The sequence below is a fragment of the Sapajus apella genome, unplaced genomic scaffold (genome assembly GCF_009761245.1).
Source record: "Sapajus apella isolate SASKATOON/1434 unplaced genomic scaffold, GSC_monkey_1.0 scaffold86, whole genome shotgun sequence".
Classification (NCBI taxonomy): domain Eukaryota; kingdom Metazoa; phylum Chordata; class Mammalia; order Primates; family Cebidae; genus Sapajus; species Sapajus apella.
The window spans coordinates 7,088,032-7,099,365 of record NW_022437026.1 but is presented as its reverse complement, the minus strand read 5'-3'; the positions used below and the strand labels follow the sequence as shown (position 1 = coordinate 7,099,365).

The following is an 11,334-nucleotide window of genomic DNA, read 5'->3' as shown; positions in this document are numbered from 1 at the left end:
TGATCACTCTTCAGTCTGTTCACATGGCAGCCAGAGTGAGCCTCCTGTGATCTGACCAATAGCTTCCCTGTGCTTCTGATCACTCTTCAGTCTGTTCTCCACGCGGCAGCCAGAGTGAGCCTCCTGCAATCTCAGTCAGATTGTTTCGCCCCTCTGCTACAAATCTCCCAGTGGCTTCCTTCAAAATCCGAATTCCACCCAGTATTGATACAAAGATTTTAGCATGACCTGCAAATCCCCAGATGATCTGGCCATCCCGGTTCTTTCTGACGTTCATTGCCTGCCATGTTCTCCCCGTGCTCACTCTGCCTTGGCCACACGGGTTCCCTGTTATTCCTAGGAAGTGCCATATGCGCTTGCCCTGGGGCATTTGCCCACGAAGAGTGTCCTGCCTGGGACACCCTCCCCCTTTCCTTTGTGTCTCAGCTCAATGTCACCCCCTCAGAGAGGACTTCCCTGGCCATCCTTTCTAAAATAGTACTCACTCCTCTCCCTTCTTTCACATTCTACCCCCTGACCTTGATTAAGTTTTCTTCATTAAGATTTCCAAATATTACCTGTTTATGTGTTTATATTGGTCCCTCCACACCAGGGTGTAAGCAGACTGTGGATTACTGCTGTATCCCGTGTGGGGACAGTGCGTGGCACGTAGGAGATGTCAGTAAATACTTGTTAAATGAGTGAATCACGAACACCAGGGCTCATTTTGCTGGACTAGGCAAGACAAGGGAATGAAGAAGGTGGGGTTCTGCCGGTCAGGTGCAGGACTACCTCAGAGTGTCACAAACTTGAGCCTCCTGATTCTGCACATCTCCCTGTGGATGTCTTAGGAGAATTTCTTAGAATCTGGGCTTGGGGGTAAAATTATGACTTGTTAGGATGAACAAAACCAGGTGAAGTTTCCCACCTCTACCTCTAACCTGTTTCTGTATTTTGTTTAGCTGCTGTATCAAGAATGGGCGCGCTACGGAGTGTTCTATAAGTTCCAACCTATTGACCTCATCAGGTAAGATGTGGGAGGGGACTTTTGGAGGGATCCTGGAGATGCCAGTCCTGAAAGATGCCTCATTAACCCTTTTGACTCTGGCAGTCTTTTGTTCAAGTGGAGGAATCTTCTTTTTTAGCTTTTATGATCTCTTCCTCTGCATCTCACGGGTGGGGAAGCAGCTGGGGACATGGGAGGGAAATGAAAGCTGTGTGGGGCAAAAGATACTGTAGATTGATAGACCATGACCCCCACCCAGAGGTCTTCTGTACCGTGGCCTCTTTCCCCTCCTGTTCTTTGGGAGGGGTGCCTGGAGCTGCCTCATTTCTTTTCCTTAGTCTTGTCCTAGAGATGAAGATGGATGAAGGTGATTTTTGCGTTATGCCCAAGTGCCAGTGTCGATCAAGGAAAGGGTAGATTTGGCAAATCACATGAGGAATATGCTGGCTGGCCTAATAGAATGTGGACTTTGTGTGGCTTTTCCAAATTAGAAGGGAGGGGAGACTGGGTCCTGGGATTCCTCCCTTCCATGCTGTCACAGAATGATGTCCCGTGGTCTGGCACTTTGGACATTTCCCCAGCTTCTGTCGAACATGAGTGAAAAGTCCTTTGAAAGAACTTACTGGAATGCCGTAGGTCTGACTAGTTGAAAATGGGTTCGGGGTTCTAGAAAATCAGTCTTCTGGCGGAAATGTTGGGCAGCAGCACTGCGAAGTGGGAGATCCCTGGGCGGAGAGTCTGGAGGTGTGAGTTCTGGCCCAGGCCTGGCCACTAAGTGCTACCATTTCTTTGGGCAAGCCCCAGTTCCTCTGATCTTCAGGGTCCTGGTTGTCCTAACTCAGGAGGCTAAGCTGAGGGATCTGTGAGTTTCCCTGGTAGAATATGCTTATTTGGAAAAGATGGGACTCTGGAGCCCACAGGAGAAGGCTGTTCCATGGTGGACATGGTGGACTCACTGTCCAGCAGACGCCTAATGAGCTAATCAGACAGCCTGAGAATAGAGCGTGTTCCTGGCTGGCTGCCCTGGGCTGGGATTGTGAGAGGGGCAGCGGCCAGGAGAATCGAGTCTAGAGGGAGGAATTACAGCTTCTTCTTGGAAAGGGAAAGCCACCTGGAGGCCAGAGCTTGGGCAGCTCACCTCCTACACAGAGATGCAGTGGCCCTGCCAGCAGACAGAGCTTGGTTGGATGTCTCTTGGAAGCAGGTGTTTGTTCCAGCTGAGGACCGTGAACCAAGGTCTTGGGTAGGGCAGCAGGGACATGTGGGGCCTGTGACCAAGGCGCCCTCACCCCGTCTCCCGTCCCCTGGCTGCCTTTCATGTGGCATGGGCCACCTAGACTGTTCTCTGGGCCACACTAACGCTGATCGTTCCATTCTTGGTGGGCTTTGATCTTTCTCTCTGGATCTCAAGTGGCCACCCACTCTGTCGCCTGTTTTCTCCAACTACTCATTCTTTTCTTCTTTTAAAGCGTGATTAAAAATTAAAAATTCTCCCTACCAGAGAGCCCTGCCTCTTCCCCCAGAGACTTCAGGTGACTCGCCGCCAGCTAAGTGGGAAATGGCTCCAATATGCACTCGGTTTTGGCCACCAAAGCAGCCTCACCTGCAGGGGAATATTGCCTTTGGAGCAGAGCTCTGCTCTGGGGCCTGGCGGTTCCTGAGAATGGAGAGCTCACATTTGTCTAGACAGGGCATGGTGTACTGGAGCTGGACCGGAGGCTGTCCACAGCTCCTCACCGATCAGATGGTCCCGAACACTCCTACGGCCCCTGGGCAAGGCCAAGGCTTGGTCAGGAGGGAGGAGATGGAGGAGGCTCAGGAGAAGGGGACACTGGGCAGCATGTGTGTGGGGAATCAAGTCAGATGGTGGTGGTGGTTGTCATCCCAGTGGCGTAAGGAACTCTCTGACCTCACGATATTGCTGGAAAGAGAAGTAATGGAAGGGATGGTGGTGGGGGGCATGAGGGGCAGAGGTGGGCCGGTACCTGGAGAACTTGTAGAGAGAAATCTGGGCTGGAGTGTGCAGGGGGCAGCTACTTACACTCAGCAAGCTCCCCACCAATCTCCCCATTTTACGCTCTTTTACCAGGTGGCCCCAGCTTGCTTTCTCTGATTCTGTGCAAGTCCTCCCCTTCCTCCTCTTCATCATGACTCAACCCGAGACCTCAGTCATCCCGGACTGGCCTCACTCTCACTTCCCAATCTAACTCTGAGTCTTGGGGATTCTTCTTCAGCACCATTTCTCTCATCACTTCCTGTCCATCTTTCCTGCCACCTCCTGTCGGGGTCCACCTGCCAACAGAGTCCAGCCTGTGGCCCCCTTCCTGAGCTGTCACAGGCCCCACACCATGACAGTTTTGCTCCATGACTATTTACTATGGTGCATGGCACCTCCGTGTGCCTCACGGAGAAGTTGCCCTCATATGGTCTGTGTTGGAAGAGTGACGGAGCAGGGGAATCTGGCACAAGCGAAATACGATAATTCATGCACAGGCCTGGCCAAGGTCTTTCCCATCCATTTCTTTGGGTATTCAACTCCTCATTTTTAGCGCCAAGCTTCTGTTCCTCCTCTGGAGCCCTGGTGCTCCTCCTCTGTGCCAGTTGTTTGGAAGATTCTAAAACAGCTGTGTGAGCCATTGAGAGCTCCTGGGGTGGGAGACCTGTTTGTATGTGGAAGGCCCTAGGACTAGCTCTCCTTCCCCTTCCGCAGGTCTTCTGGCCTCATCTTGAGTCTTGGGGTTTGAGATACTGGTCCTGGATGTTGAAAGTTGATAGAGGGGAGGCAAGATGCCCTTCCCTGCACCCCTGGCCCCTGCCTCCACCTGGCTGCAGCGTCCTTCGTGCCCAGCAGGCTGCACTGTGAGACTGCTGATGGCCTCCAGCCCACAGGGCTCTCCTCCCGATCCTGCCTCTGCTCTGGAGACCTGGGGCCTGCAGGCCTGAGTGTGCATATGAGCCTGTGTGAGAGTGTGTGTTAGTGTGTGAGTTTGAGACTGTTAGTGTGAGAGTGTGTGAGAATGTGTCTGTGTGTGTGTTGTGAGTTTGTATGTGAGAGTGTATGTGTGTGAGTTGCATGTGTGTGGGAGTATGAGAATATGAGAGTGTGTGTGCCAGGGAAGACATGTGTCTGGGATAGTGTGTGTATGGGAGGGTGTGTGTGTGTGTAAGTGTGCCTGAGTGTGTGAGTGTGAGTGGGTGAGTGTATATGAGTGTATGAATGAGTGTGTGTGTGAATATATCAGCGTGAGTGTATGTCAGTGTCAGACAGTGTATATGAGTGTGTGTATGTGTATGAATGAGCAATTGTGTACAAGTGTGAGCATGTGTGTGAGTATATGTGTGTGAGTGTGTGTATGTGTGTGTGTGTGTGAGAGAGAGAGAGAGCTCTCTGGAAGGTTCCTTAGGGAGGTATCTAGCAGGAATCTAGATGAATGAGTACAGCCCAATCCAGAAGATCCCCTGGGCACTTCCAGCCAGCAGCACTTGTGCCCTGGTGGAAATATGACTTGTGGCTGATAATATGAGGAACAATTCCTGAGCTAGAGTGAGATGGCTCTTCTGGTCCTTTGGGGAGCTGGAAGAGGGTCCTCACAGCTGGAGGAGGACATTTCTGCCTGCACTTCTTTGGTCCAGTGCCCTAAAACCCAGGAGGAAAACAGCCCTTATTTTCTGGGAAAACTTGGGGACTGGAGGCCTTTTGGATTTGTACAGTTCTGATCTGTACAGTCAGGGCCACAATCTGTCTTTTTACTAAAATTAATATCTGCTCCCAGGCTGATTTTCTTAGCTTGGATGTTTTGATATGAATGAGACAAAACAATAGGCCTTAGCATCTTCTGAGTTTGATTTATCTTCTGACTATACTCTGCTGAAACTTATGTACAAAAAGTTTATTCTAAAGCAGCTGCCACTGCCTGCCTGTGACAGCATGAGAAAGAGAGGGTTCTAGAACTGTATGCAGCTCAGGGGCATTGCAGCCCGTTGACTTAGGGGATATCACTGTACCAAAGCAGGCCTGCAGTCTGAAGAAGGGTAATGGTCCTTACTCACTCCCACCTGCTCCAGGGATGCTCACTTCATGAGTGAGGCTTCCTGCACTTAAAGTCAGGCCCCAAACATGAAGCCCGCCCATGTGGCAGATCTGGAGTTCTCTTAGAAATGTGAGAGGCTTGGAGCCTTGAGATATGGAACAGCTTCCACAAGGATCTGAGAGTGATCTCCATGCGGTTACCATTTCAGGAGCCCTTGGGTGGCACTGTGCTCCAGTCTTGCTATACATCTCTACCATCTTAGAATCCCAGCTCTCTCTGGCCCTGGCTGTGGCAAGTCCACCCGAAGCCCTGACATGCCAGGAATGGGATCTCCCTCCTACTGCAAGGCACAGGTCACTGTCCTTGCCTGGGTTTCCCAGCATTGCCGCCAGAGGCTGTGTGGTTTGAGCCATCCCTCCTTGTCTTGGGGCTCTGCGTCCACTCTCCTGAACTGTGACCCATCTGAGCTGCCCCTGCCCCACCGGCGGGAGACCGAGGAGGCCATGTTCTTAGGAGGCTTCTCAGCAGGCCAGGCTGTGGAAGGACTGGCCAGGCCACACCTGGGTTAGAGGAGGGAATGGAGAGAGAAAAATATTAATCAACCTGTGATTACTTATTTCCGTAGCCAAGGTGCTTTCTCCTTGATCTTTGGGATTGAGAAAGGGAATTTAGCTCAGCACAATACACATTCACCGATGCTTACAATGAGCAAGCCTCTTTGCTTGGCAGTTTGGGAAGGTACAACAATGCTGAAAGAAGAGCTTATGGCCTTTGGCATCTAGCAGTTATGTAGGGAGGCAGGTGTGTGCAAGACAGGAGGGAGGGAGGGCTCTCAGTTGACCAATGGAAACAGGAGTTGGTCTCGTGGTTGACCAGTGGAAACAGCACAATGCTACCAGTTCCAGTTCAAGGCACTACAATAATGTTCAAACCTATCAGTATGGGGTAACAGCGGGACAGCAATTGCTGCGAGAGGAGTAAGACAAGACTTCCTGGAAGAGGTGGCCCTTGATTCAGAAATGTTGCTATCTGAAGGATGACTGAGGTGAAAGAGCATGTCTTTATTACCAGCCTGGCTTGCCTCGTATAAGGATTTATAGTTTAGCCTGATATTAATGACTGAAAATCACATTGACTCAGAGCCAGATCCTTCCTCATTGTTGATTGGGAGTGGTGAGATCAGCGACTTGGCTTGCAGACCCTGTCTGTAAGGATTCTCTGCCAACCTGGCCCAAGTCCCTTGCTCTACCCCGTGAATTAGCAGGGAATTCAGGATTGGAAGGAAATGAGGCTGGATGCATGAGGGGAAGCTGAGGAGGAATGAAACGTGGGATCAGCACCATGGCATTTGCACGGGTCTTACCAGTTGAGGGTTGGGTTTAGCTGATAAACATCATTTTGTAGCCTGGAAGGAAATAATACCTCATGGGTCTGAAGCCTACTCTTTTACCTCTGAGGGTGTGAGAGAAGGGTAGACAGAGAAAAGCAGCAGCAGCTGGTTGAGGTGAGGCAGAAACAAGGAGGATTATGCTCTGTGCTATTACATTCTGGTCCATTTTATAGATCAGGATATAAGTCATGCTGTTAATCCCATCAAGCTAGGGAAAGGCTCTGCCCCAGTCTCCTTTCTCTCATTTCCTCCACGGAGTGCTACTCTCCTCCCATTGTACTCTTTCAGAGGGAAGGCTGTTGGTCTCATGGTTGACCAGTGGAAACAGGAGTTGGTCTCATGGTTGACCAGTGGAAACAGTGCAATGCCACCAGTTCCAGTTCAAGGTACAGCCAATGACTATGTTGCTCTTGAGGGTGGCCTCCTAGCCTCACAACAGCCTTCCAGAGATGGTGGGTCCTGTTTTAAACTTTTCGTCCTCCTTCCTGTCACATGAGCCACATGGTACAGATGGTGGACCCCAAGGCACCAAGAAACTCCACAAGTTTCCCATGGCCATCTGGAATTCTAGGGCAGAGCTGCGGAAGGAAGGAGCTGTCTGGCACCAGCTCATGGCCTCCTTGATCAGCTTATGTCATGCCCCAAAGAGGAATAGCTGATATTAGTCTGAAAAACATGACAAACTATGTATTTGTGCCCTCTTGACCCTGTTGTACAATAAGCTATCAATTATCTAGAACCTTTAGGAACAAACCCTAGCATCACAGAAGCAAAGGAAGCTTAGAGGTCAGACAGTTGCAAACCAGGCCCTGGAAGGAAGGAATGAAGGATTTTTCTTGCAGCATATGATCTAGCAAATGCCCAGCCCCTCCTTGATTTTTCTTGGAATGGGGAGGACCTTACTGCTGAGACAGTTTGTTTCTCTGTTGGGCATTTCTAGCCCCTAGGAAGTCGTGAAACTAGAAGGAAAACTGCTGATTTCCCTTCTTTTGGTCCTAGTTCTGCTTCCTGGAGCTGCGCAGAACAAGAGCTCCCTGTTGTATAGGTCAACCATTTAAGTATTTGAAAATCGCGATTGTGTCCGCAGCAGTGCTCATATACCTAAGCTTTCTTCCCTCCACCCCAAACACTCCTAGGCCTTTCTGCATTTTCACAACATGGGCTCCCCACGCAGTCTTATCATCACGATCATCTTTCTTGGGACTCACTGGTGGGGAAACTTGGAAGAGGAGGAAACTTACGTACACCTCACTGAAGCAGTTAAGACAACACATACATATTTTGCATTGTCAGACACTGGTCCTGGGGGTATGGAGATGATGTAAGCATGACCCCACTCTCAAGGAGCTGGAGTTCAAAGTGAAATCTCCATGCTTGCAGGTGACCGCTGGGTTTTCTGGAAATGAAGGGACAGGCTAATAAATTTATAGAAAGTAGCTGTGAGGCTGTAGGAAAATATCATATGGAAAAGATCACGACGGAAAATTGGCCCCCCTGCTAGTCATTTGTGATGATGGGCTTGGAGGTATCAACTATGTATCAGGCAGAAGTCTTTGGGGATGATTGTAACTCTTTCTAGAAACATCCATGTGATGTGATGCAGCACCAGAGATCCCTCGAATTCTCAGAATACATTTAAAAGCCAAACTAGGATTGCATCACTCAGTGATTGACCAAATCATGGTAAAACCACACGTGTCTGACTTAGGTCATCACACCTAAAGAAAACATAACCAGGCTGGAACTGTTGCACAGAAGGAAAAGCAATGTAGCAAAGATTTGGAGAGGTGTCTCTATAAAGTCAGACTTACACAAGTAAGAGTTCCCTATTCTCAGAGAAGAATGAATGAAAATGGAGAAGGAGTGAGACTGACAGTCAAAAAGATGGATAATGTGCCTGTGTATGTGTTCTTCAAACCCTGATGCACCTGCCCAGGGACATTCCTTTAGACCAGGAACAGTGATTTAAGAGTGAGGAGAACTCCAGTTTTGTTTCCAGTTGATGTAACATTTGAGCACGCCATTCTCTCTCCAGCCTCAGTTTTCTCAGCTGTGAAACAGGGATGATAGCACCTGTGCTACAGTGTCACTGTGAGGATTCAGATGAAGAGCCGTACAAAACCTGTGATAATGGACGTAGGTCTAGTTAAATAATTAAAAATGTATCTACTCCTTGTGGGGGAAATTATAATATTCATTAAAGTGGTGGAGTTTCATATGGTTCCTTAGCTCAAGAGCTTTGACCAATGTTGTATAATCACATTTTATGACTGTAAATCAATGCGCTGTATGCACTTTCCGCGTGTGACCTCTGTCCCTCACAGCGACCCTGTGAAGTGGGTATTGTTGTCTCCATTTCATTGACAAGGTTGCTGAGGTCAGTGAAGCAAACGCTTCCCAGAGCCACAGGGCAAGCTCATCTGGGATTCAAATCCAGGCCTGTCTAACTCTAGGAGCTTTTATTTTTTTCACAGCACTCTGTAGCTGAAGGTGCCACAGAGTTGGATTCAGCAGATGTCAGGCTAGCTGGGTTTCCAGGCCTCTAGTGCTAATCGCTTCAATTACCCATCTCCCAGGGAAAGCCGTGGTGTGGTCTTCCGGTATGGGCCGCATGCTGACCATAGTCGACCTTGGCTTACGATGGGGCCGTCTTTATGAACACCCCTCTTTGTGCCTGGCAGGAGTAACGTATGACTCTCAGGGCCTCTGTTCAGCAACCCCAGAATGCCATGATTTTGATTTTTCATTTCTATTTTTTATGATCTTTTTTTTTCTGACTCCTTCCATGTTGTCAGATTGTCAGCTGTCACTTCTTGCTTTTGTCGACTGAGTAGCTTCTGTTCCCAATTCTAATTTGCTGCTTTGTCTCAGTTGCAGCTTCAGCAACCAGACACCCAAGCAAGTTAGCACTGTGCACCAAGTAAGATGCTTCCACGGTTTGTCCTGGAGTCTGGCTTCTGTTGGGTGCGGCAACTTGTACAGGGCCTGCTTTTGTAGTGGAAATGCCTTTACTTCCCAGTGAGAGTGAAATGGTGTTTCCGAAGCGCAAGGGGTCTCAGCAAGGGACCAGAGTGAGGGTGCTACAGCAGGGGACCCTCACTGTGAAGAGCTGCATTTTGCTCCCCCTTGCTTTTTAGGGAGGTCATGAGAAATCCAGCCTATCAGAGATTTTTCTTAAAAATAGAGCGCTGAGTCTGTTAACAGTGCAAGAATCAGTCCTGCGTCAGGATCTGCTGAATGCAGAGCTTTGCACTGGGTGTAGTGTTGAAGCCTCAAAGAAGGGGGAACGTGGGGGCTTGAAGGGTACTGATGGGACACAAGGTACTCACAAAAGAAAACTTCCTGGGTAGGTCACAGAGCTGTCAAATAGCCCCAACAGGTAACTAATGCACAAAGCTGTGGGTAGCAGTGCTGGGCAAGGTACAGGGAGAGGTTTTAAAGGACTTAGTAACTGGCTTCGGGGTGGCAGAGTACACAAAAATGAGACTTATGGGATAGGTGAGTTTTAAGCAGAAAGTGGAGATTTGAGAGAGAAGAAATATGGTTGGGGGATTTACAAGAGTGGGATTTAAGCATTCTGGGTCAGGAGATGTTGAGAGAAGAGACTTGAGAAGGGAAAAGAATGAGAAGAAAGCACCGGGGCTGAGCTAGACAAGGGACATGGTAGAGGGGAATCTCGGGAGAGGATCTCCGGTAGTTTCTCTGGAATTTAGGCAGGTGGCAAAACAGAGGGCTTAAGGAAGGGTTTATGTCTCATTGTACTCCCAGCTGGACAGGTCAGAGTGGGCACAAGGAGTTCATTTCTTCCCTCATCTCTCCTGGGGCGTCTCTGGGCAAGTCATTCAGCCCCTGCAGACCTGTTGAAGTTTCTCTCCCTGTAGTTGCATCTCTTCTACAAAATCTCTAGGCTGCATGATGGCAGGTGCAGTTCTGTCTGTGGGAATCAGCTCTCAGGTAGATCTGAGGGACTGATCTTGCCTTAGAAGGAGTGAGGGGACTGGCATCGGGTGAGTTACCAGGGACACAGCCCAACTGTTTGATGACCACGTGTCCCTGGAACCCCTGAGTGCCTCAGTCCTGCTAATAATGTTCCCTGGAGTGGTGTTCTCCACCCACACCACATGGCTATGTAACCAACATAAACAGAAAACGTCTTAACACATTGAATAACATCGGCGGAACACACGTTACAACAACCACCACAAGATAGCTAAATTTAATTAGCCCAGCATGCCCAGGCTTTTAGTACAGGCACATGCCTCTGTTTTAGAAACGGAAAACCACAGCATTTTGTGGGTCTGAAAGTCACAAACACAAGCAAGGAAAAAAAAATACACAAACCTTCAAGATTCTTGCCTGGGAGACTGCTGTCTTCTAGTACATTCTTGGGATTATCTCAAGGTATTCAAAGATGTTGACCGTTAGTGAGCTGCCAAGAGTTACCGCCTGCCTCTGGCAAATTGGTTGACTCCGCCATGAAGAGACTGGGGAGCTCAGACTTAGTCACTCAGCCTGCAGCAGGGACTCAGGAATCCCTCAGAGCTGTTGGCTCAGCCTTACTGGTTTCTTTCATAGAGTCCATTTTCAACTGAATCCAGTCAAGAGAGACAGAGAGGCAGTGGGAGGACTGGGATTTTGAACTTTTCATTTGAGCGTTTTCGTCTGGAGGAGAGCAATGGTATAATTTCCAGCTGTTATCAACTCTAACAAAATGGCAGCAATTCCTTAGGCTGACATTCTGCCCAGTCCTCAGCCCCGGGGTCTGAAGGCAAGTTGCATGGCAGAGACAGGTGAATCGGCCATGTACTAAGGATATCCCTGCCCAACTCAGGGGCACTGCATCTCCTGAAATCCCCAGCTGGTGCCTTGCGTAGATCTCTCTTGCTGTGCTTCAGTCCCTCTCCTTTTGTTCATCCTTCAGTGATCCC

At 49.2% G+C, this 11,334-nt stretch overlaps 1 protein-coding gene across 2 annotated transcripts in view; it reads left to right on the top strand.

Annotated features, from left to right (window-relative positions):
* Positions 1-11,334, top strand: part of ANO2 (anoctamin 2) — a 391,299-nt gene that overhangs the window by 152,868 nt on the left and 227,097 nt on the right. For both annotated transcript variants that reach the window (XM_032254535.1, XM_032254534.1), the window contains exon 10: positions 942-1,006. In XM_032254535.1, the coding sequence (XP_032110426.1) occupies positions 942-1,006 (65 nt within the window). The remainder of the gene's footprint in view (positions 1-941; positions 1,007-11,334) is intronic.